This window comes from Tamandua tetradactyla, chromosome 7 (genome assembly GCF_023851605.1).
Source record: "Tamandua tetradactyla isolate mTamTet1 chromosome 7, mTamTet1.pri, whole genome shotgun sequence".
NCBI lineage: Eukaryota > Metazoa > Chordata > Mammalia > Pilosa > Myrmecophagidae > Tamandua > Tamandua tetradactyla.
Genome location: NC_135333.1, coordinates 162,977,724 through 163,003,917, shown reverse-complemented (window position 1 = coordinate 163,003,917; position 26,194 = coordinate 162,977,724). Strand labels below are relative to the sequence as shown.

The 26,194-nt window shown below is 46.8% G+C and overlaps 1 protein-coding gene across 5 annotated transcripts; it reads right to left on the bottom strand.

Annotated features, from left to right (window-relative positions):
- Window positions 1–10,219: 10,219 nt before the first annotated feature.
- On the bottom strand, window positions 10,220–18,821 carry SOCS2 (suppressor of cytokine signaling 2). 5 transcript variants are annotated; one of them, XM_077111607.1, is made up of 3 exons: window positions 18,450–18,821; window positions 15,599–15,964; window positions 10,220–13,818 (listed from the first exon to the last, which is right to left on the bottom strand). In XM_077111607.1, the coding sequence occupies exons 2-3, from the start codon at window positions 15,735–15,737 to the stop codon at window positions 13,361–13,363; spliced, it is 597 nt and encodes a 198-aa protein (XP_076967722.1). In that variant the 5' UTR covers window positions 15,738–15,964; window positions 18,450–18,821; the 3' UTR covers window positions 10,220–13,360. The 5 variants fall into 5 exon arrangements, with proteins under 5 accessions (XP_076967722.1, XP_076967720.1, XP_076967721.1 ...); XM_077111605.1 differs by lacking the exon at window positions 18,450–18,821 and adding an exon at window positions 18,185–18,280; XM_077111606.1 differs by lacking the exon at window positions 18,450–18,821 and adding an exon at window positions 18,079–18,179.
- Between the last annotated feature and the right edge of the window lie 7,373 nt (window positions 18,822–26,194).

Sequence of the window (26,194 nt, the reverse complement as noted above, 5' to 3'; positions counted from 1 at the left end):
GAATAATCGAACAACCGGTTTTAAAATATAGGCTTCCATTAACCCTACATGGACAGGAAACAAGACGGATGCTCTCTTAGGAGAACCTTCTGCGGAAGCCACGCGGTCCGGGCGGGTCGTCACTCCCATCGGGGTCATTCCGGCTCTGCCGAGGGGCGTTAACCCCTTAGGTCTGCTAGCCGAGGCGCAGCCCAGCCCAGCGGCCGACGCTCAGGGCCCCGCACCCGCCCGGGCATTCGCAGCGCCACGCGCGCGGGCGTCCGGCCAGCCGCCAACTGTCTCGTTTCTCCCGCGTTACATAAGGTCCCGGGAGCCCCGCGCGGCGCCCGGGACGCGGCTGGGTGGAGCCGCGACGGCCGCGGACCTCCATTGGGCTCGGCGCTCCCGCCGGGTTCCGGACAGGGAACTTTTCGCTGCAGCCCCCGGCGGCGCCCGGGGCAGCTCCCTCTCCGGAGCCCGCCCGCGGTAGGGGCTCCACTCGAAAGTTCTCGAGTAGCTGCAAAGAACGACCACTAAGAGTGAGCTGCCTCCTCCCGCGGAAAGACGGACGCACGCGTTCTCCTCCTCGCTCGCGTCTCTTTCATGCTCCTTTCACTAGTTCCTAGAAATGTGCACCCGGGCGATTGCATGTCTGGTCCTGTGTACATCAAGGTCCCTTCCGGTCCTTCGTGCCGAGACTGGGTTTTGACGATCCTTTTTAAAAGCTGCCGATGAGATGTCAGCTTTTTTGCAAAAGTTGGGATTGAAGGTCTGTGGCTTAAGATTTTCTTCCAAATCTAATATTTTCCTCCACCAGACACTGTATTTCAATAAAGCATTTAAAGAATATATAATCATTTTGGCCCAAGAGGATTCGGATTAACTGCACTGCCAGTAAGTAAAAACTTGTGATCCAGCCCGTCACGATAAGGGAAAACCAGCAGATTTAAAGCAAAGTTAACTCATCGTGGTACCAGGCAATGTCTCTCATTTCTTCCTAAATGAGCTCTTACTTGTTCTTCAAATATTTATAATATAAATGAGTGAAAGGACTGTGATTTGAATTTAAATCTGGAAGCTAACTCTTCCGCAGTGTTTACTCCCAAACCCTGCCAGCCCTCCCCAGCAAAAACAGCTGAGAACAGTAAACAATCCAACCTCAAGGTTAAAATGTCATTAGAAAATAAGGGGAGAAAGTGCGTATTTCTAAAAGTTTGGGACCGGTCTCGTGTCAGTGGTTAAAACTCCATTTTACAGTATTGGTAACTCTTGAAATTCTTAAAATAAGCCTTGCTTATTTTTTGTAGCCAGTGCAAATTAACAATCCAGGACTTTGTCAATTTTTCTTTTTTCAGTTTGGCCACCGATACACGCCAAGCTGCAGTTCCTTTATTTCTCCTGCCACTTGAGAAAAAAGTTCGGCCACAGAGTCCTAACAACACTAAATTCCTACAAATCAACTTGGAAACAATTAAATGTATTTTTCCTACAAGAAGTGCCAGACATCAGCTTTATCTGGCAGCCGTCAAAATACATCAGATCGCAAAACTATACATTCCTGGACCTTACAAGGAGCATGGCAATGTAAGAGAGCCAGCCTTTGCAGCTTCAGCCTCATCTGCAGTCTCCAACGAGGGCAACGAGACTAAAATTAACAACAGCTGCCAAGAACACGCAAGAGAGAAAAAAAGGAGGGGGGGGGAATGAAAGAAAAGGAAAAGGAATGGGTATAGATTTCAAATCCACCTTCTCAATTTCTGATTTAAGATTACATGGCCATTATTCAATTCACCAGTACACTAAACTCACTTTCACAAAAATAACCAGAAAGCCCAAATAAATGGAATTTTAATTTGCACATTCTGTGCTATTTTACGAGGAGACAAATGACAAGAAAATATGGGAATTTAGGCAAAAGAACAATTTCCCGACCAATGTCAAGGTTGGCATAACTTCTGTGACTGAAGTATACTGATAATTGAAATACATGGTGACCTTGAGACACGAAGTGCCTTTGGAATCCATCAAAGTTATTTATTCAGCACCTCCTATGAGAAACACGGTGGGGATTATGGAACTTGCAGTCCAGCTGGAGATGATATAACACGTAAGAGTTCAAAAAACTGTAGGACTAGCAGGTGGAAAGGAGCAAAGGATGGTTGTTTTTCATTATGTCTTTCCATAAAATTTGGGTTTTTAAATCACCCTGTATATATTACTAAGATTAAACATGCAAGGGTTAAATAATGACAGCAGGGGGAATGAAGGGCTGAGTGGGCAGACATTGGGAAGACTTCCGCTCAGGCAGAAAGCTGTTAGGGGAAGAGGGGTGCACGTGGCCCCCTCCCCTTTCTTTATGTCTCCAGAATCTCCAGCAAGTCCTTCTCCTCATCCCAGCTCCACCACTGCCTCAGCCTGCAGTGACATCCTTGCCAATCACTCATACAGGAGTTCTGACCAATTTTTCCCCCTTTGGCAATCCTCGGAATAATGTGATTGAATCATAAAATAAAATACACAGGATTACAAAAGACAAATTATATTGAAATGCATATATGAAAAAAATTTTAATTGTGACATGTGATATTTACTTCTTTATTAACTCATTAAATAAGGTGTAGCAGTGCATCTAATGACTAATAACTTCAGTTTAGTGATAAGCATAAGCATAAAGGGTATTTTGAGATATCGGCAACAACTAATATGATATGAAAATGTCTAATTTCTATTGGTGACAAACTCAAAGGGACTCCTAATTCTGCTGAGATCTGTTGCCTGGATTTGTATTTGAAGGAAATGTTAAACTTCAGTTAGAGATCAGTGATGATATGGTGTCATTTTTCCCCCTGCATTTGATCCATGGCTCCCCTGTAGGTCCAGAAACCGGGTGAAGAATCCATAATCTAGAGGGTCAGGCCCCTCCAGGCCCGTTCCCACACGGCCACCAGATCTGATGTGGTCTGGTCTCTCCCCTGTTCAACAGGCTTTTACGGCTTCCTCACATCCTGGGGAAACAAAGCCCTTGGTGCTACTTTCCCTGATCATCAACTCAGCCTCATCACCTGTGGTTTCCCCTCGTTGGCATTTAAAGCTCCACTCACGAAGGTAGAACTTCTGGGAACAAGAGGTGGTCTCTCACTCCCCTATGATGTCCTCTCTGCCAGGCCAACTCATCCTCGAAGTGTCAGAGACCACCTCTTCTCTGTGCTTTCCCTGACTCCCTCGATTATAGCTAGGGGTTCTTCTGCTGCGGCTCCTGTACGTTCATTATAGCAAGTCTCTTGCTGTGCTATGAATAGCTGGCACGTGCATCTTCCCACTAGACAGAAATCTCCTTAAGGGCAGGAATTGTGTCTTAATTTTCTCCATAATCTTGCATGGTACCTGGGACAAAGAGATGCTCAGTAAATGTGTGTCAAATGATTGAGTGAATGAGTGCTGGAATAACGGAAAGAATGAAAGATAAATGAAAGGAATGAAAGAAAGAGAGGTCAAAGATAATGCTAAAGATTCCTGTCTGGTTAGTGGAGAATGAGAAACTAAGGAAAAGATTGAATTATGTCCAATGAAGTTTTAAATTAAGTACATTTTTTATATTCTAATTTTTCCAAAGAAACAAACCCATGAATGCTGCAGTCATTGCGTGAATGCATTGTCAGTTGAAGCACAGCTTTCTGATGATGAAAAAATTTGCTGTAGAAAAAGACCCTGATCTACAAACTACAAAAGTCTGGTTGTCCAGAATTTGGAATACAATTTCCCTCAGAAGCAAATGCAGATCGGTGATTAGGTGCCCAATATAACACACAGAAGTCTATGTAACTTACAATGTACCTGAAAGGCTACACATTTCATCGAAACTTGGAAGAAAAAACTACTACTGAATACTATTGCAGTGTATCCAATTAATCAAAACAGTAAACAATGAAGGTGAATGCCGACATAACTTATCTTGAATACTGACCCTGGAGGAGAGGTTTAATTTTAGCACAGCGAGGAAGCCCAGAAAGATGGTTACGGAGAGCAGAAGGGCCTTCTGGTCAGAAGCTTCCCAGGCTAGTAGCTCCATTTCTTTAATATATAAGACTTCTGGCTCACAATAAAAGGCTAGCACAAAGGAGAGAGAGACATGATTTTGCAGTATCTGAAAATGCACTGGAACACAAAGGGAGTGAAGGATTGGCATTAACGAGCCCATATGTGCCCTATAAAGTTTAACAGAGCTCAGATTAGCCACGTCGGGCGTCGGGTGGAGTGGTTGGGGGCAGGGAACATGGTATAGGTGGAGGTGATTACTGCTGTCCACCAAATAGTTGTGTTTTTCTCCTCCCTCTGGGAGTGAAGGGCAGCACTTCCGGGCCGGGTGGCCAGCTGAGGTGGCTGCTTCTCCAGCCTGGTTCCCATGTGACTGAGAAAGAGCATCCCTGCTGACCCGAGAGGGACACATAATGTAAGCTTCATGAACCTTTGCTGCTTGAAGCCACTGAGAGTTTTGGAGTTGTTTGTTCTGCAGCATAACCTAGTCTATTAAGACTGATACACATTATTCGCATAAATTACCTCCAGGAAAAGAAAAGGGGGTGATAGGGAAGAGGTGGGAGGTTCTGGTTGCACTGGACAGAAAGCTAACGGAGGATGGAAGGGTGGAAAAGGTATCACTTCAGATGTAAGGGAGCCTTTCCAGCTGTATGCTCAGGATTGGGGGATATCTTATACTGCTTCTGAAATCAACGTCCCAATAACACCACTATTACAAATTGGGCGGAAAGGGTCATGGCCCCCTTAATGTGAATTCCATATGACTGCAAGGCACATGGCCTACAGGACAGCATTATGGCACATACTGGCTGCAGACCTCAGAGCTTAAAAGCATGTTAGTTACTGAGAAAAAGGATAGAAGAGTGAATAAAAGCCTGGGATTTGGAGTCAGACTGGGTTATTCAAATGCCAGCTCTCCCTGCTAGCTGAAGCAAGCCACTTACTTTCTCTAAGCTTCAAACTCCTTTTTTCTAAAATGGAGATAAAACAAAACCCACTTTCAAAGGTTTGTCATGAGCGTTAAATGAGGTCATATTTGTAAAGTGTCAAGTGCAATGCTTGGCATTACTAAATGTTCCAGCTTTTTTCTTTTCTTTTAGTTCCCTGGAGGCCATAAGAGTTGTTTTTTTATAGAATGCCACCTCATTGTCATGCCTTTGAAAATAAAGCAACCTCTTAGGAGCTTTCAGATATCACTAAGTTCAATGACATAACTCTGCCTGTGACGTCCACAAACCCCCCAGCCTCCTTATGTGCTACTAAGAGGGGTGGCCCACTTTAAACAGATCTGGGAAAATATAAATATGCAAGATGAGTAGGTTGGAGGAGGCTTATTCATGCTCCAAGATTCTTTTAATTTTGCCAAAGAATTCAAGATTTCTCTTAGCCCATTTCAGGTTTTTTGTTTTCTTTTGTGTTTTTATTATTAATTGCCTGACAGAGAAAAGGAAAAATAAAGCTCAATGGCATCCCTGTCCATTGAGGGTCAATCAGAAGTAAAAATAATCTACCTAAGTGGGGAAAATGAATGACAAAAATATGTCCTTTGCCCATAGCTTTCTAGGTGCACATCGATTATAGTAGCCAGGGGACAGAACAAACAACCCAGCCCTAGGATGATGAAAATTCATCCAAAGGGTTATTATAATAACGGCTGTCACCCAGCAGATCCACGTTTCTCAGGCACAACCGAGCTCTAAACCCTAAGTCCAAATTCCTTATTATAGGGTAGTTCTCAAAGACCCACAGCCAACAGAAAATACAACGTTCTTCTAACCAGGATAAAAACTGAGTTGACCGACTCCAGCTGTGAACAAGTCCAGAGTTAGGGAGAAAGCCATTACTTTTTCAAAGTAAATGAGAATTTTTTTTTTTTTAACATGGGCAGGCACCGGGAATCGAACCCGGATCCTTGGGCATGGCAGGCAAGCACTCTTACCTGCTGATCCACCGTGGCCCACCCAAATGAGAATTTTTATGGCATTGAATATTTTTGTACACTACAACTCAAGTCAAAACTGAGACTCCAAAGAAATGTGGGGCTGGCCTCTCCCCGGCCATTCCCACCCCAGTTTGCTCTCCCTTCTGGGCAGATGGAGTACCTTCCTGGAAGGGACCAAACAATACAGAGGCTCCAAATGGAGAAAACCGAGGCCCTAAGAGAGTCAACAGTCACCCCAAAGGCAAACAACCAGAAGCAAACGTCAAGTTTTATGATTCCTAGTTGAGGGTTCTGCCCACTGCACCATTTCCTGCTTTCCTAAGAATGGAATCTGTGCCAATTACCCCAATTGGCCCAAAGTAGAAGTTGGCCTTCAAAGGGAAGCATGCCTCTGCGTAAGACCCAAAGCCTAATCTGTAGGACAAATCCCTGAGCCTGTAAATCTCTAACAAGGAAGGGGAATCAATGTCCACAACCCTTCCCCACCTCTCACAAGCCACTGCTTGCTTCCCCCTCACCCCATGCCTAGCAGTCTCACACCTAACCAGTCTCTTTAACTCCACTCTTGCTTTGTTCTAAACCATTTGCCAAGGGGTCCTCCAGAGTGCTAGCATGCAACAAAGTCTAGATCAGTTCCCTCCCGATATAAAAAACTTTTTTTTTATATCACAGGCTCCCCATTGCCTCCAGGGTAAAATCTAAGCTCTTCATTCAACAAGGCCTGCCAGATCTGGTCCCAACTCACCCTCAAGGAGCACCTGCCACATTCCTCTACCCTTTTCTTCAAACTTTGGGAAGCCCATGAAAGATCTTCCTCACCGTGGGTCTAAAGGCTCCCTCCTGCCCTTTGATACTCAGATTCGAGCACCTGCCTCTGTGGACTTCTCTAACCCCTAAACACAGCCTGATGACCCCTCCAGGGCACCTGATCCACAACCCCGCTGTTCTCACGCTCATCACTGCATTCTGCAGTGACCTGCTCTTATAGCTGCAGCTCCTGTGCCGTGCAGTATCCTGAGACTCGGAACCAAGCATCCACATCCAACAAAAAACTGGGTCTGAATCAAGACCTCATCCCTTACTGGCAGGATTTCACCTCTCCAAGCCTCAGTTTCATTGTTTAAAAATTGGGGGCTATTTATACCTTGCCAGTTTTGTCATATGGATTAAATGGAATTGCTGGGCAAGGCATGAATGGAAAATATTAGATTGTTTAATAAATGTTAGTTCCTCTCCTCTCTGTCCCTTCCCAAAGAACTGTAAGAGCTCCATAATGCAAGAACATTTCTTGCTCTTTTTTGTATTCCTGGTGAATACAGTAGGCACTGAAATGTTGTCATAAAGAAGGAGGCAGAGAGGGGAGGAAAGCAGGTGAGAATGGAGATAAAAGGAAAATGAATGAATGAAACTACATGCAAAGCAGGAGACCTAGCTCCATTAGAGCTAAAAAAGTTGTCAACACTGCTTCTGTGAGTTTGAGAAGGTCCCCCCTCCTAACAGACTCTGAAAGGGTATCCTCAGATACCACCGTATCGCCAGGGAAAGACACTGGGTCCCCAAAACTGGCTGATCCACCAGTATGGACCAATATAGCACTGGCACACATACTTAAAAAAATTTCATTCCTGAAATTGTTCATTCCTATTCTGCTATAATCTGGAGGCCTGGGACAACGGAGGACACAAACTGATCCGACTCTAATGCGGTCTCAGTGATTGAGGAGGATCGAATACTTAGGTCAGTGGGGTGCTGATAAACTCACTGTGAGGATGGGGGTCTCTCTTTGTAGCATCAGCCAATTTCCGTAGAGTAAATACCCACGCTGGGGCTGATTTCAAGTTCCGCAAAATCCCTAAGTATTTAACAACTGACTTTCAAGAGTCTCTGGCACAGGCCTGACGCTCCATCACCCTTACTTCTCTCACTCTTGCCATCTTTTCCAGTTCTTTGTCATTTGCAGCATCCTTAATCCCGGAGGGACAGGAAAATAAAATGAGACAACAGAGAAACAGTGATTTTTTTTGTCCGGCAAAGGAGATAGAATTAGGAAGAAGTCGAAACTACTGGTTAGATGTGTTTATGGGCTTCAATTATCCCCATTCTCTCTGCCCCTCATTATTGCAGGTAATTGAGAACAGGTGCCTTAATCAAATGTGCAAAATACAAACACACTTTCTGACCAAATATAGAATTGACTACCGCAACCTGGAAATGGAAACAGAGACAGAAGTTATGCTGGCAACCTAAGAAGGGCCAACTTCATCGCAATGGCAGAGGGGATATTAAAATGGGAAACCAAATTACTTCTCCAGGTAGAAGCAACATGAAAAAAAAATATTTCTCTGAATCTTAACGGTCACAGCAGCTCTCTGAACTAAAACCTAAACAGGAAAAAGCACACCAAACTAATCGAAGGAGAAAAAAAAAACATTTTGCCAAAAATAAACTTATATCTTAACATTGCTGGAAGCTGGGAAGATACAGGAAAACTGTATGAAGTTCTCTGCTGGTTTAACTCCCCCCGGAGGTAGAGGGTGGGGGAGAGTCTCACTCTCTGCAATCGCAAAGGGGCTACTTGGGTGGTGGCATTTATGCTGAGACAGAAGAGGAGGCAGGTAATGCGTCTGCTTCCCTCTTGTTAGGTCCCTGGCTTGCCTTTTTCTTCTCCTTATATTTAAAGAGAGGTAAAACCAATGACCTGACCTCCAGGGCGAGTCAGAGTTCCTTTAAGTTAAGGATGGAGTTCGACTGAGAGTTGTCTATAAAAGCAGTTTCATTTTTATGGCTCACTAAATGTTTATGGAATCGGAGTGAGCCCCATTCTCTGTGACCACCCTGAGCTGACCCAGCCTTGTTGGTGACCAAGCACGGGCAGGGATGGGAAGGAATCTCCATACTTGCTTCTCTGACCTCCACTTCCTCACTCTCGAGGTGTTTGGAACTCAGGGACTTTTAAAGTCTACTCTAGAAACAGCTGTTCCTTTATTTTATTAATAAAGTTAAGTAACCTGAACTCAAGCCACATAGAGAAAAATAAAAAATATGTGAAGATGAGAATGCAAGGAAAAATATGCATATGTAGGAGGGGTAAAGCAAACTACCACAGAATCAGTCCTACAGAGTGGTAGGAGAAGTGAAAGAATGGACAGCATTTTCATTCCATTCAAGTGAAATGCAACTTGACTGTGAAAAAGGAGACTTCACTACTTTCAATAAAAAATAAAATCAAAGACACGCGTGACAAAAATGCTCTATTTGGGGTTGGCTCCTTGTTTCAAAACCTGAAGTGAATCAAAGAATGAAATAAAGAGGCAGATTGAGTTTTAAGATATTCTAAGTCATTCAGTTATCCAACTTAAGTTGAATATAATTACCCTCTTTTCACTGGAGTATAATACTGCCAACAGGGCTGTGCCAGATAAACTAAGAAAGCAAATTTATGATATCAAAAGGAAGAGAGTAAGGCAGGAATTAACAATGGTATTATGCGCATGAGCGGGCAAAGAAAGAATGGGCTACACTAATGGGGCCTGGAGAGGGGGCCTTTCACTGGGGCATTGTCAGCTCTGTAGGAGTCATGTGGCAGAGACAGATATGAGATCCCAAAACAGCATGGAGGGGAGGTGTCGGATTTTAAAACAGCACATAGATTAGAAACACTGAGGAGTTAAAAGTTAATCCAAAACTCTACGGAAGATTCAGACATCATGAAACCCAGCACAAGCTGATTCTTCCAGCCAAGAACTCGAACTGAAACCCCACCTGGTGCTGCCAAGCCCTGGTTTCTAAGTTTTAGAGGAAGAGAAGTGGGATGATAAAACAACCCACTGTAGGGCGTACCGGCTAGCAAAGAATATTGATAATTAAAATGAGGGGTAGGAGAGTGCAACTTGTACAAATACTAAACCAGAGATCAAAATATCTGTGTTTGAATGCTGGCTCTGCCAAAAATCTGCTGGCTAATTGTTGTTGCAAATCGCCACCTCTCTTGAGCCTGAAATTCTTCTTCAGTAAAATGAGGGAACTAAAATACATGATCTGGAAAGTGGCTTCAAGCTTTAAAATTCTAGGAAGTTAAAAGTTGGGTGAAGAGAACACAGGCCTCTTAATGAGGACAGACCTAGAATGAATGACTTTACTTCTTTGCTCCAAAGGGTAGAAATGACTCCTCTAGGACAGAGGCCTCCCCCCAGCTCCCAGCCCCCTCAGTCCCACTTGCCTATCCCAAATCCACAGCCCAGCAGTGCTCGCCTGCGTCTCAGGACATTCCATCCCTCGGATTATTTGATGACGTCTCTGTCTCCTACTCTCCTACCAGGGTACAATTTTCTAAAAGCAGAGAAAATCCTTCCCAAGAAAATAAACACTCCCAAACAACCATCCCATTCTGTTACCTATTTGGATTACATAATTACTATGCAAGATTTTCTTACTGACATGCCAAAAAAGAATTCAGCTCATAAGCTGAGCTGCCCTTTCTCTACTGTCCAAAGCCCTGGGAAAAAAAAAAAAAGCCCAAGTCCCTAAAAATTGGGAGCCACCAATGCCCACGGTGATGGGAACAGAAAACCCCACTGCCTCGCAAGTGCTCAGAACAGAAACTCAGATTCAACTTTTTAAGTCCTGCAGGATACAGAAGTTCTGCAATATTAAATACTTCAACAACAATAATAAAAACTCTCACGAATGCCCCAAACTGCCCTGCACAGAGAGAACCCTGGATATCTTACCTGGCACTGTTGAGGATAATTTAGAGAAGTGTACATTTTACTTTTTTGTCCCATGTGTAAAATGGGGCAGCCAGTGGCTGAGCAGAACAGTTAAGCGCCTGCCCCTCCAACACACGCCAACATGGTGAGCTCCCTGTGCAGGAATGTTCAGGAAAAAAAACAACACTGGGACAAGCTAAGTAGAATCCCACAAAGCATAACACCAATTAAAGTATCTATACTTTTCCTTTCAAATGAGGCAGCAATAAAAAGGCTAAAGGTTCCTTTTATAGCCTTCTCTCACCTGTTGGGCTGGATCAATGGAGAAATGTTTACCAGCAATTTGCTCCTCGCAATTCCTCTCCAGGAATAAAAAGGGCCGAGATATTCCTGGTATGCTTCTGCACTCACAAATCAAAAGGCATGCCTCCTGGAATCACTGTACTTTGTTCATTCAGTTGTAACGATTAAATGAGATAATGCATGTACAGCGCTGAGCAAGAACTTGGCACACAGAAAACTTAGTAAGTAAATGATAGTATTTGTAAGAAAAAACACATAATAAATAAATAAAACCTTTAAAAAGGACTCTTTCGTGATACTTTTCAACTTACTTGCAAGACAGAAAATTAAAAATAAGGCAACAGTTCCACAGCACGTTTGCTGTCCTCTGGCTTTCATTTGCTAAGGATAATGCAGAACTTTTCACAATTTCATGGACACTCATATCCTGCTAGTGCCTCCCACTCTCAATAACTGAGAAACAGCAGAGTGTTTGAAACAATGAGACTAGCAATGCAAAAGACCTTAAAGAAATTCCACAAAGCCCCTTGGCACTACTCATGTGGAAGTCATGCCAGAAAAGTCAAACATTCCAGACTAGACAACTGTTGTCAGTGGGGAATCATGGTAAATAAAGCACGGAATGCCAGGCATGCTACTGAAAAGGTTATCTCCCCATCACAGACCAGACCCTAAACGTCTGGCTTTTCTTTAAATATTAGGCTCTGAACAAAGTCTTCCAAAGGCACACCTAGCAATTTTCCACGTTTGACTCTGCTGTTTGGACATGCACAGTTATATTTTCCTTCCAGGCACAAAACCATTTTTTCAAGAGCTTCCTGAAAATAAGATAAGATATGCAATGAGCAGGTTTTATTATAATTTGTAACTGAATTTTCTTTCGGTCATGGCACACACATGATAATACCAGATTCACCTCTTCCGTGTAGTTGTGCAGGAAATAAAAGAAGGCAGCAAAATGCACACAAAAGGTGGTAGATTTGCAGCAGTCATCAGACCAGGTTAAAAAAAAAATGGCCATAAAAACATTTAATTTTCATTTTGTCTCATGCCTACTCAATCCATAAAAGCCTACCTATGCCACGTCATAGTTTTTATAGTTTCTAGCCCATGTTTTTGGAAACACAAAGGGTAGCAGTGTGATACCCACTCAACTTGTAAAAGAACAGGTCACTTGGCAATTCCTGTTGTTTCTAAACTATGCTTTCAGAAATGCAAAGGGCTGGTACAGCCCATGACCTTAGATAAGGGCTGGTTATGTTCCACTCTTTGCTGAATATCTGGTTCACTTCACTTGACAAGTTTTTATGGCAATCCTCTATTACCATGAAAGTGTATGTTCTCTGCAATCCGAAGTAATCAGTGCAACTTGTAAAAGTCAGGTTTTTTATTTAATACATTCTAATAAAATAGTAACAGAAATAAACACTTTGAAAAACAGCCAGGTATCCCCCTGTATCCGGAAGAAAATTAAGTCAAAGTATTCTACATGGTAGAAGGGAGACAACTGCTGATGTCCATGGTTAGACAATTCAAGGAGAGCTTGGAAATTTCTAAAACCATTTCCAAAAAAATCAATGGCAACAAGTTAGGACATAGCTACTTCAACAGGGTAAAAGGTCTATATCTACAAGGGTTTTATTAACAGAGATTGAGTTGCACCTGTATAGCATGACATTCTTGTCTTTAGCCTTAAAGGAAAAGAGAAAGTCTTTCCCCTTTGCACCAGTTTGAAGAATTTCTGAAATAAGGCTCCCTTTAAGTGGATTACTACAGTACTCATTCACATGAGAGAGTTCATACATGTAGTAGAAAGACAAATATAGGATTTCTGGTCACTTATGTGTTTTTTTTGGTTGATTTGGTTCATTGCATAAAATGAGGAATAAATACTCACAAGTTATGATCTCTTCAACAAAACTCCTGGTGCATCAAAACGCAAAACATGTCTTAAAATACAGTCTGATGACCAGGTATATAAAACTGAAGTTATGCTGTCAGCTTCCTTCCTTCCACTTTTCAGGGCTCCTAGGGGCAGCTCTTTATTTACTACCTGTACTAGGACCTTTGCCCCACTAAGGAACCACAAAAAGGGAAGGCATTCTGATAAAATGCTCCTACAGCCTTCCATGTGGGACGTTTTATTTTTAACTTCAAAGGATCAACCTGTCAGCCTTAGAAGGGAAGCATCACTCGGGTGAAAATATTCGGGGAACTTTAAATACCTAGCTACCTTTTCATGCACTTAAATTAGATTGACTTCAGCTGTTCTTAGAAAGAATTCCGGGTGGCTAGTTATCCAGGGCAGTAACTCAAGTTTTGGTTCTCTTTTACACAGCTGCATTCGGAGACACTCTATGGGAGGCAGAGTTTAGAAAAAGAGAAACACTTATACCTGGAATTTATATTCTTCTAAGTAATCTTTTAGTCTTGTTGGTAAGGGCAGTCCCCAGATGGTACCGGTACATTTGTTAATGGTGAGTCTACAGAGATGCTGCAGAGTTGGTGCCACCGTGTAGAGTGGTTTGGTCAGATAAAGGTGAACAGTGCCATTCCGGGGAGCTTCCGGGCCAGCACGCTTATCCTTGCACATCTGAACATAGAAGTCTATCAGATGAACCACGCTGTCAAACTGTTTAAGCTTGGACTTGACGCATATGATAGAGTCCAATCTGAATTTCCCATCTTGGTATTCGATTCGCAGATTAGTTGGTCCAGCCGATGTTTTAACAGATATCGTCAATAGGTAGTCTGAATGCGAACTGTCTCTAATCAAGAAGGTTCCTTCTGGTGCCTCCTTCAACTTCTCTTTGGCTTCATTAACAGTCATACTTCCCCAGTACCATCCTGGGGGATTTGTACAAAAAGAAAAAGAAAAAAAAAAAAAAGAGGGTAAAATAGTTATAAGAATTTTTCAAATACAGCAAGGACTTGGCAGTATTTCTAACTATAAAAAATAAAAACAAATGAAAAGTTTACAAGTGAAACTTTACTAGGGGAGGCCATACTTTCCATAGAAACTGAATAAAACTTTGATTCCATTTTAATTTATGAACTCAAACGCTGAGCCTGTTTTCTCTTGTTAAAAAATAACCTTCTGTGGCTGTTCTTCAAATTTTTTCTTAAGATTTTCTCCCATTGAAACAACAGCAAAATACTTGCTAAATGTTTTTAGCACCATTTAAGTGAAACTGATGATTTTTAAAGCAAATTAGAAATAATCTGGAAGTTAGAAAAGAAAGACATGCCTTTAAAAGGTCAAAAGTCCACCCCCAGTAATTCCAAGAGTGAAAGAAGCGATCTTGCAGATGGCAGATACTACCCCCCCCCCAAAAAAAAATCTGTTAAAAGCTGCATATTTGCTCAAAGCTCTGGAAGGCACTGCTATTCACTTGTATGAAAAGTACAGTTCTCGCACAAAACCTTCTATTTGATGCTTTGAGATTACAACTGCCTTATCAGTCATTCAGAAATGAGGGAAGCCCCAATTGATAATTAATAAGGTTCAGTTCAAGTTTACGATCTTAGCTAAACTCTTTTGGACTTTGCCTTCATCCAAATCCAATCCCAGCTGCGGGTCACCCCAACATTCTCGATTTCATCTGCCTGCATCGTCTCCCGGGTCCATCCGTTTTCAAAAGTGACTCTAATGCGGGAGAGCCCGGTTCGATTCCCGGCCCATTAAAAAGAAAAAAGAAGAAAAGAAAATCAACAAATGGTGCTGCAATGACGGGATATCACATGGGAAAGGATGAAATGTGATCTTCATCGCACAGCATACAAAAAGAAAAGCAAGCAAGAAAGAAGTGACTCTGACTCACTCTGCATTTAAGACATTTGAACAACGTGCCCCCTCCCCCTAAAAACTGCCCGTCTGCCGGACTCCCACCCCGCCCCAACCCCGCTGGGGGAACGCCCGCAGACCGCCAGGCGCGATCGCAGGCAAGCGGACTTTTCGCTCTCCTCTTAGCGCTACCAAAACTTCAACTTTGCCCCAAACGTCTGCTTTGGGGATCCAGGTTTTGAAAGCCTACATGATTTGCCAAAATTAAGAAAAGAAAAAAAAAAGGCTTCTTTCGGATGCCGAGAGGCGACAGTGAGTCGCGCAAAGGGCAGGACAGAACTTGAAACCAGCACCGCCGGGCGCGCGGGCCTCTGCAACCCCCGCCCCGAGGACGCCCGTTCGGCCGTCTGTCTGTCCCTGCACTCGGCCACGAAGACCCCAGGCTGCCGCGGCGACTGCGCTCGCCAGCCGGAAGCGGCTGGAGCTGCGGGGCGCTGGCGGCCACCCGCCGCCCTCGCACCCCGCGGAAAGGGGGGCGCAGGGTGCTTGCTACCACCAGGGTTCGAGCTCGAATGCCGACCCCTGAGCAGCCGCGGCGAGAAAGCAGGTTCCAGCGCCCTCGGGAGCTGCTTCCAAGGGGCCCTTCGCGCGCTGGGCCCGCCCTCGGCCCTCGGAGTCCCTCGAAAACCACTTTCCTTTCGCATTCCTAAGGATCCAGGGCCGGGAGGGAGTCCTCGCGCGGTCCCCGGGCCGCGACGCGAGGGGAAGGAGTTCCGTCCCCTTCTCCACTTCCCACCTCGACCCCACTGGGCAGCAGCGCTCCACGCCGGCGCACCCTCCTACCTGTGTGGCTGAGCTCCCGCAGGGCCTTCGCCAGACGCGCCGCCTCCGGGGACGGCTCCTCCGCCGACCCCGCGGTCCCCCACTCGCTCCGCGTTCCTTCCGCGCCATTCCCGGAGGGCTCGAGGCACCGCAGGGTCATGTGGGAAGGGTCACCGTGGCAAGGACAGGTGGCCGCCCGAGCTGGGGTCAGAGAAGGACACGCGACCTTCCTGGAAGCCAGTGGGAACTCCAAACACGTCCCGGCGGGGAGTCCGAAATGGTGGTGAAGCGGGAGGGGGAGGGGCTGGAGAACTGCCGCTTCTTCCTCCCCACGTCCCGGCGGGCGAATGGCAAAGTCCCCCGCACGCGCGGTCCCCCACAGTCCTCCTGCAAAGAGAAAGTGGGCGGGTTGGGTCAGTCCGAACTGGACCCCTGCGACTGGGGTGAAGCAAGTGGGCAGGCAGAGACGTGTTAAATCCCGGGGACTTCTCCGCCTCACTGTTCCCGCACCTTTTAACCCCAAGCATACAGCTGCCGCCCTGGCCCAGCTCGAGGGAAAGGAGGATCCAGCGAGAGCGTGGATCCGAGACGCCAGAGTTGGCGGGGGCGCGGCTGGGGACGGGTTGGGGGAGGCGCAGAATAAGGGTAGGGAATGGGTGTCTTCCCACCCGGGGCTGTGATCAAAGAGTCACCTGAGAGAATAATGGAAAAAGACCGTTGTCAAGGACAAGTAGGGAAAGAAAACGGAAAGGTCAGGAGATACCCAAGCAGGCGCCCCAACCCACGTCCCGCTCAGCAAGGCAGCGGCCGGCACGGCCCTAGTTCCCCGCCCTAAGGGCCACTGGGCTCCCGGGGCGCGCGCGGTCAGCAGGAGGCGCCGAGGTGAGCGAGCTCCCCCATCCCCGCCCGGGAGGCGGCCCCGCTCCCCATGCCCTGCTTCCCCGCGCCCGCTCGGAGCAGGACGGGGGGCGCCGCCAGGTACAGCGGCCGCAGCTACAGGTCCCGGCCCGCCGCCGCCGCTGCCGCCGCGGGCGCTGTCGAGGAATCCGGACGAGAGCGCGGCCCTCGCTGGAGCTGGGGGCTGGCAGGCGGCAGAAAGCGCCGCGGGACGTGCAGACAGCCAAGGCCGAGACCTCACCTCGGACCCGGCCGCCGCCTCCGCGCCAGGCAGCCTCCCCGGCGGACCCAAGGCGGGGGAGCCGGAGGGGCCGGGGCGAGGAGGGGTGCGACTGCCCGAGCCTCCCCCGTCGACGTTTAATTTAGGAACGAGCTGCCGAGGGATGCGACGAGCCCTGCCCGCGGCGGCAGCCCGCGCTCTCCGCGCCAAGGCCACGCAGAAGCCCCGGGGATCGCATCCCCGACCTCCGCGGCTCCGACAACCTCTCGGGGATAGGATATCACCCTCCACCCCCACCCCGACACCACGGGTAGCTGCGGGGTATCCTCCGTCGGCGAACCCGGAGATAAGAGGGAAGAGAGGAAGAAAGGACAAGGGCGGGAGGCAAGCCAGCGGGGAGGAATGGGAGGTCAGGTTATTAGGAAAATTGTTAATTGGGATGGTAATGTAGAAGGAAAAAAAGAGACAAAACCAACTCGGGAGACTTCCCGCCGCTGAAAAGGAACCGGAGAAACAGGCAGCAGAAGCCGGCCGCGGGGCAGCTCGGCGGCTCGAGACTGCGGAAGAGAAGGCCGCCCGCCACTCTCCGGCGCCCGCGGCCGCGCCCCGGTGCCCTCCCCAGCGACCCTCCTCGGGGCGGAGCCTTCGGGGCTCCCCCGCCCCGCCCCCCGCCCCCGGTACCTGCCGTCAGCCCCGGCCCCTGCTTCTCCGGTGCCCGGGGTGCGGGCGCAGGGGAGGATCCCGAGCTGTGCGCCCGCGGCCCCGGTACACACCGCCCACCGATGGCTGCGGGCAAGGAGGCTCATGCTTCAGGGGAAACCCAAGGCCCCGCGAACCGCAGCGGCTGCGGGGAGACCCGGCAAGAGTTAAACGCCTGCCCACCCCCACCCCCACCCCACCAGCGCCGTGTGCACGCGCCTGCCCAGCCCCGCGCGCACCCCCCGCTCCCCGCCCCTCTCCCGCCTCCGCGCTCCTCCGCGCGCCCCGCCCCGCCCCGCCCGGCTGCCGCGGAGGCCGCTTTCCAGGAACTTTCCAGGAATCCGCCTCACGTGACTGCGGCCCCGGCTACCGCTTTAAAGAGGCACCCGCGCGAATGCGCAGGCTTTGAGGGAACCTGGCTCTGGGCGCTTGGGTGCGGCGTGGGCGCCTGGGCATCTGCTCTCCTCTGCCCCCCCCCCCCCACACCCCGGGGAACAAGGGAAGGAAACTTCCCCCCGGCCACCGCCGGCCCAGTTTGGGCAGCCGGAACCCGCGCTGCACCCGCGCCAGCTGGCGCCCCGGTGCGCGTCCTCCCGGGAGCGCGGCAGAGCGTCGGACAGCGTCGCCCAGAAGCGCGCAGAGGGGGCGTTCGTCTCTCCCACCCCATCCACCCCCTCGGCCGCACCTTATTGTCAGGCGGTGCGGCAGAAACGAGGGGCGCTCGGGAACGCGTCCCTCCCGCTCCCAGGCATAACGACGGAGCGAGGAAGCCCCGGCCCAGCCCCTCGTACCCACACCGCCGGGCTGGAGGGGGGCGGTTCTGAGGCGGTGTCCCGGGCCCGGGCGCTAGAACGCTGCGTGCGGGCGGAGCGCGGCGCCTCCTTAAGAGGCCCCGGCCGCTCTCAGTCCCCTCCCCCCGGCTCTCGGGCTCTCTGTCTCCGGGACCCGCGCCGACCGGCTCCTCCCTTTCTCCGCCGCGCGGCTCGGGCACCTTCTTCCGGGCGCCCGCCGCTCGGCGCGGTTCACCTGCGCCCGCCGCAGAGGGGCCGCCCTTACCTGCGCTCCCGGGAGGTGTGCGGCGTCAGGCCTGGAAGGCGGCGGTTCCGGGAGGGCTGGTTTGCGCCATTCCGTGCGGAGCTGGAAGCCAGGAAGCGGGAATTTGGAATAATCTTGGCACCTTCTCCCCGCTCTGGACCCTCACCTCTTCCCACTCCCGTTGGAGGCCACCTGGCCTTAGTTGCAACTCATCTTGCCTACACGCCCGCCCCCGAAATGTGACCTACTTTCAATGTGACCTACTTTTTAAAACCTCATTAAGTCTCACGGGAAAACCGGACGCAAAATTTCGATAACCATTTTTCTCTGAAATACTATTCTATTGCATCACTGCTCAAAAGCTTGAAAGGTCAATGGCCACTTTAAAACTGAAGCGGCGGCTCCGGGGAAGTTGGGCGAGGAACTGGGAGGGGACCGACGCCGGGAGAGGTTTACAAACCGTGCCCGGTGCCCCCCCTGCTGGCCCCGGGAGGAAGCGGCGCCATCTCCCAGACTTAGGGTCCCCGAGTTGTGGACGAGTGATTTCTCAATTTCCTGCTTCTGAGAAATCTGTGCAAATGATAGGCTGGTGGATCATGGTGGGGGGCATTTTTCTAGCTGGTTAAGGGTTTAGGAGTCGTGTGCACGGAGTCTTGTTTTTTTTTTTTAAAGGAATCGTTGATGGGGAGGGGAGCTCGTGACAAGCTAGTTAAACGCAGCTGAATTATTTATTGTGCACAAGTCATTTACCCTCTTTGGGAATTGTGCCTTTTCTATAAAATTAAGGGGCCGGACTCAGGTTTTGGGTGAGTACTGGCCTGAATGGACATACCAGTTTGTACATGGAACTCGTGTCTGGTCTGACACCCCAAACCTTTAACGACTGCTGGATCTCCTACGGTTCACGGAGGTCAAAATGATTCCATTATGACTTCTCTTCCTTGGTAGGGAATCCTAGATGAAGGATGTACACCTTCTTCTGTAGTTTACATCAAAAGTTGTTCCTACATTTTCTCAAAAATAAAACGTCTAATTTCCATGTAATTATCCATTGAAATGAATCTCCGAGCATTTTCTGCGTGCCTATTACTGTCACAGGGCCTTTGCCCTGTTTCCTCTTCCTGGAAGGCTCTCTCCTTAGATCTGATGCATGGGGAAATCTCATCATTCAGGTCCCAACTTAGTCACCTCATGGAGAGTCATTGTCCACCAAGATTACAATCAGCACAATACCAGCTGTAGTGGCACCAGACTTTGTAACCGAAGTAGGATTTTCTGCTTTCATTCCTAAAATGTTTCCCCACAATGCCCAGCATTTTATTGGCCTTTTAAATCCTTGAAAAAGACATATGGGAGCCACTTAGGAAAATATTTATGGACCATGTGAAGTGGGAAAAAAGTAGGATATGAAATTGTAGCTAACAATGGTTGCCACGTTTTAAAATTATGTATGCATGTGAGCAAAGGAACAGAAGGGAATGTGAAGAAATGAAAACAGCTGTTTTTAGAGTGGTAGGATATATGTGAATTTTTAAATTTGGTTTTCCTTCATACCACTCGAGTATTTTTGATATAGTCATCATACTTCCAAAATTGCATGTGGGTCAATGTCTTCAGTTTCTCTACGGCATCAGGGTATAGTCAGTAGAGTTTATAATCCCAGCCCACAGGGAGCTCTCTCCTGAACTCCAGACCTGCCACTTGACGTCACCCTTCTGATGTCTAATAGGCATCTCCAATTTAATATCTCTAAAACTGACACCTGGTAAGTCTTGCCTCCCTCCTTAAAATAAAATAAAAAATAAAAACCCCTTTCTACATGCACTGTAGAAAATGCTCAGGCAGGCCCAAAGACTTGGCGCCACTCTTGATTGCTCTCTCTCTCCCACCCAATGTCCCACCTGCCAGCCAATCCTTTGACCCTGCTTCACAGTAAACCTGGAATTGAGGTTCTTGCCACAACTCCAGTGCTCCCTATCCAAGACAATCTCATCTCTGCCCGGGTAACTGCTGCAGCCTCCTGGCTGGTGTCCTTATCCCCCTATGGTTTTTTCCTAAAAGAGCAGTGAGAGTTTTCATCCTGTTTAAACTAAGTCATTTCATGTCACTCCTCTTCTCAAGCCCAAATGGATGCCTCACCCCCGAATACAAAACAAAACCCTATTAGTCATTCACGAGAGCCTGGGGTCCTGCTTACCTCTCTGATCTCATTTCCTCCTGCTCGGTTTCTGGGTCACTCTGCTCAAGTCTCCCTGAACTTCTTGCTATTTCTAGAACATGCCAGGCCTGCTCCTACTTCAGGGCTTTGTAAGTGGTGGTTCCTAAGCTCTTACTCCAGGTATCTGTATGGTTTGCTCCCTCACTTCCTCAGGCCTCAAGGTCACCTTCTTAGCAAGAACTTGCCTGATCACCCTATTCAGAATTGACCCCCCCACACACCCTCCTTCCCTGCTCAGTTCTTCTTAACAGTGATCACTATCTAACCTTGGTTATATTTTATTTGTCCAATTTACTTTCTCCTCCACTAGAATGCAAGCTTCATGAAGACATATGTGTATTTGCATTGCTCACAGCTGTATCTTAGCATCTGGAACAGCTCCCAGCATATAGGAGGCCTCAAAGTATTTGATGAATGAACTTTAAAGCCCTGCTTGCATTTGAATCCTCACTCAACCGCTGCTGCTACTCAAGTGAGTCTCTGGCAAATTATTTAGCTTTTGTTTATAATCTACCTTATAGGGTTGTTGTACGAATTAAATGAGATAATCTCTGAAAAGTGCTTTGCTCAGTGCATTGGCAGGTGGCAAATACTTAGTGAAGATTAGTTGTAATTTCAACTTCATCTTCTGACTTTCAGTGAGCTTGAATTTTTTTTAGGTAAGATTATGGGATATTCAGTGGTTGCAGCCCACTTGCCTTCCCTCACACCCCCCACCCCTGCCTGTGACTACCTGGAAACTTCTTGTAGTTGATTCCCTGGGGCTCCCCTTTAGCTTTGAAATTTTAGGGTGTCAAAGGTGATTTCGTTTGCTCCTGGATTTTCAGGTCCATGTCTGTTGTGTTCATGCCTGCCGCCGTGATCTGTCATCCGGCTTGTGGGGGTGGGGGGTGATTTTCACAAAGCTGGGGAGTTTCATCCATTGTCTGCATTGAGGAATTGCAAGGACTTGAAAATTCCCTCTATGTGCTAAAGCAGACCTGGACATTTTTTACTTTATGATGCAGAAGTTCTAATACTAGAATCAACAGGCGCTCCACACTGGGCATCTGCAAAGTTGCCCCGAGGGATTTTAGTTTGTTTGGGGGGTGGGACTGCTCTCGATGATTTCTGACGATTATGTGTGACGTGCCCATAGACAGAGGGTGTGCTTCTAAGTGTCCACCCCTTCCTTTGAGAATTCACCACCCACCCATCCCTTCCCTGTGATTCTGGGACCTACATTTCTGGAGAGCCTGCCCCATGCCCCTGGATACAGGGTTTATCCAGAAGCCCAAGGCAAAAAGGGCCAGTCAGATTTTTTTTTCAGAATATAATATAAATGCTTGTAAAGAAACACTTTTCCCCCTGGAAAGGATGAATAGAAATGACCATGTAAGCCAAATTTTCCACCACTCAGGGGGAGCCTATCAAAGAATGAAACAACAGAAAAGAAAGCAGAGCTGAGTTTTCAGTGAGATGGAGACATCCCTGAACACCTGACTCCAGTGTACCTGAAGCCGAAACTATTTTGGGGATATATTTCTATGGGAAGATACAGGAGCCAATGAATTTGTTTTTGCCTGACCTGGCTTGATTTGGGTTTCTATAACTTGTTATCAAAGGCATTCTCATAGGGTGGTAGTGGGTTGGGTGTCGGGGGGCCTGTGGGAGGGAAGAGAACAGAAATTGAGAAGAGAAAGGAAGGGGCTACTTCCCACTTGAAAGTGTATCTCCTTTTCATCTGCTGCTTCTCAAAACCAGTTCCCTTTTACATATCCTTCTTGCTCTGCCCCCATGATGGAGGATACTCACTGGTGATCAGAGACAAAGGAAGAGGAGCAGATGTCACTGGCTTCCGTGTTTGGGGTCAGGGATGGGGAGGGAGAGAAGTCAGACAGATGGCTTTCCCCTAGACTCTGGGACCCAGAAACATGGCAGCTGGCCATACCCTCAGTCCTTCCACCCACACTAGAGGGAAGTCATCTTCTAGGGTAGTGCTGTGGCTTTTATTTAAAAGAGTCTCAGAAATTCTGATGACATCCATAGACCAGATTTCACAAACCACCTACCCATGGGCCATATTTGACTCCTAGAGTGATATGGCTGGAATGCCAGTATTCTTTAAGAGAGAAAAAAAAAAAAGTGCACTGTGCTAGTTTGAAAGGATTATGTACCCTAGAAAAGCCATGTTTTAATCCTCATTCATCAGCACTGCGGGTTGGAAGCTTGATTAGATCATCTCCACAGAGATGTGGCTCGCCCAATTGTAGGTAATAACCTTTGATCAGAGAGAGATGTGACTCCACGCATTCTAAGTAGGTCTTGATTAGTTTACTGGAAACCTTTAAAAGAGGAAACGTTTTGTAGAGAGTCACAAGAAAGCCACACATGAACCACAAGATTCCACACAGCCAGAGACCTTTGGAGATGAAGAGGGAATATGCCCCGGGGGAGTTTCATGAAGCAAGAGGCCTGAAGAGAAAGCTAGCAGACATCACCATGTTCGCTATGTGCCTTTCCAGTTGAGAGAGAAACTCTGAACATCATCACCCTTTCTTAAGTGAAGGTAACCTCTTGCTGGTGCCTTAATTTGGACATTTTTATAGACTTGCTTTAATTTGGAGATTTTCATAGTTTAAGAACTGTAAACTTGCAACTTAATAAATTCCTCGTTTTAAAAACCATTCTGTTTCTGGTACATTGCATTCTGGCAGCAAGCAAACTAGAATATACACTCAATTAAAAATCTGGAGATTTCACCCTCAAAGAAATCCTAAGTTTTGTTTTCTCTTGCCAAGCATAAGATCTGTCAGGGCAGTGATGAGCTGAAGCAGCCTGGTGACCATCCCCCTGGCACCTTCATCTGGGCTCCCCAACACTACCATTTGTCATCACCCCTGCACTGTTCTTTTTCTTATGGGGGAGAAGACCCACCTCTGAACCCAACTCTCTGCCGTATAAAAGAGACTCAAAAGACCACATGTTTCAAGATATATGGGAAGGTAAATATTTTTCTGTGGCGGCAAAGAAAAAATATTCCTCAATGTTTAATAAGCAAACAAAGTGTGACTGGGTTCGCACACCTGACCTATTTCATTCTTCTGTATTCTCACTTGGGCCTGCAGGCATTTGTGTGCAGGCTTTAAGACTTTCACTGCATAGAAATGTTCTGAGCATATATATTTACGGGTTTTACAGACACTCAAAGCCTGATTCTGAATCCCCAAGGGCAAGTAGACCTCAGACAAGGGCCCGTCTCCTAGGGGAAGGACAGTCTCCATTAAGTATTCCAGAGAGATAAAGGTCTGCCTTCAGCACCGTACGGGCCTCTCTTCATTGGAATTGATTCATATGGCCAGAGGATCATCAGTCATGAGACTTCCATACTGGAAAGGACTAGTATGGAATCATTTCTAATTTCCTTTGTCTGCTTTCTCCTCCCTCATGGTACTCTAACTCCCTGGCATCTTTATTGTTTCTTAAACACACAAAGCCTGCCTCAGGGCCTTTGCACTGGTTCTCTCTATCTGGAGTGCTCTTTCCTCAACATTCTCAAGCATGGTTCTCCATTTCATTCAGTTCTTTGCTCAGAAACCCCTTTCCTCCCCACCTTAAATAAAATAGCAGCCCCTTATCAATGACTAATTTCTTTCCCTTGCTTTATTTTTCATCCCAGTACTTACTGCCAGCTGACATTACAATGGCTATTCATTTATTTGTTTATTGTTTCTCTCCCACTCGGATATAAATAGGGACTTTATCTATTATATTCGCTGCTCTATCTCCAGTGCCTAGAACAGTTCCTAACTCACAATAGGCATTCAGTGTGATGTTACTGAATGAATGAATCTAATAGTTTTAACTTTTTCATCTTCCCCTACTTAGATGTGCTTTTCAGCTAAATCTTTGGCTTACCCTTCACACACTGGTCTGCCGCAAAGAGGAGCTTGGCCGTGTTGGTGTTTCTCCTTAACCTCCATGAACCTGACCCCACAGAGTCAACCAGTGCTGCTCAACAAACATTCAGCAAGCATTCATGAGTCCATAAAATGTTCCAGGCCTTGTGTTGGGGACCCAAATACAAATAAAACTCAGTCCCACCATATGGAACTCTCAGTCTAGTGAGAGAAACACCATCAATGAACAGCTCTAACAAAAGGATGACGAGTGGTGGAAGAACACACAGAATGCACAGCAGCAAGCACCAAAACAACTACCTTGGAAAAGCTAGGAAGCCTTCACAGGAAAAGGGACCTTGATCAAGTCCCTTAACTTCTCTGGATTTTTGTTTGCTCATCAGTGCCATGAGATTTCCTTTTCATTTTAATCATCTTCCAGGCACTGTTCCACCACCTCCCAAAGAGCAGTTGATGGTGTAGACCTAAGCGTGGGCCGTGTCTAGGTGTGTTTGACTTTCCAGAGAAGTTCACAAAGATCAAGGCCTAGTGTGATGATGTGGTAAGCCAAGCAGGCAGAAGAAATACCAATTGGTAAATAATAAACACCGCTCCTGGCTTAGTCATCGAATTCTGAGAAGCAGCAGCACCCCGTGAACCAACCTGGAGATTGGCAGGCATGGGTGATACTCACTTGAACCAAAGGCGTGTTGCAGAGCCACAAAAAGCAGGCTCTACAAACAGGAGTCACCTCCTCAAACCGCAGGACAACCTCTATCTACATTCCACTGTGAAGGCTAGCGCATCACACGCACAGGCCTTGTTTGCTAGCTTGGCATACTAAAATTAAAATTATAATTATCATGCCCCATCATAAAGCAATGTAATGACATCAGTTTCCCTTTACATAATGCCAGTATATTATAGCACACACCTGATATTATTCTTTATAACAGATCTTTGATGATGGTTGGAAAAAACCCTACTTTATGTGTAAGTAAATTAAGCCAAAAGTAGTTTTAAGGAGGTTATACTGCATTTGGAAACAAATTATCCTCAGTATGAGAGTATAGAGGTCTAATATGAGCAAAGGAAGCATTTTAAGAGAATAATAGCTTGAGGGTAAGTTGCTTCTAAATGGGTCATTCAGATAATTGGGAGTGCTGCTCTAATAAATGTGGCTGCAACATTCTCAAAGGTTATTTACAGCATTTAAATACAGGTCATGGGTGAAGAATCAAGGAGAAAAGTTGGATTCTTTCTGTTTTGTTTTAAATTCTCCCAATCAAGAGATTGTTACATTTCAGGGTGTGCCAACAATTCTAAAATAAACACTAAAGGCTTGTTTCTTATAAAACGTTTTGAAATTTTATTTGGAAATAAATATATGACCATCAAAAAAAAGAAAGAAAGAAATATATGACCATCATATGGGTAAGCCCTGCCTTTTTCTTTTGTTTTTTTTCCAATATGCGCTGGAAGATTTTTATTGCAAGTTCCCCTAAACCCATTACTCTTTTCTCCCCATTTTTAATGCAATTTTATTGGGATATATTCGCACACTATATAATCCATCCAATGTATGCCATCAATGACTCACAGTATCATTATGTAGTTATGCATCCATCACCACAATCAATTTTAGAACATTTTCATTACTCCAATGATAA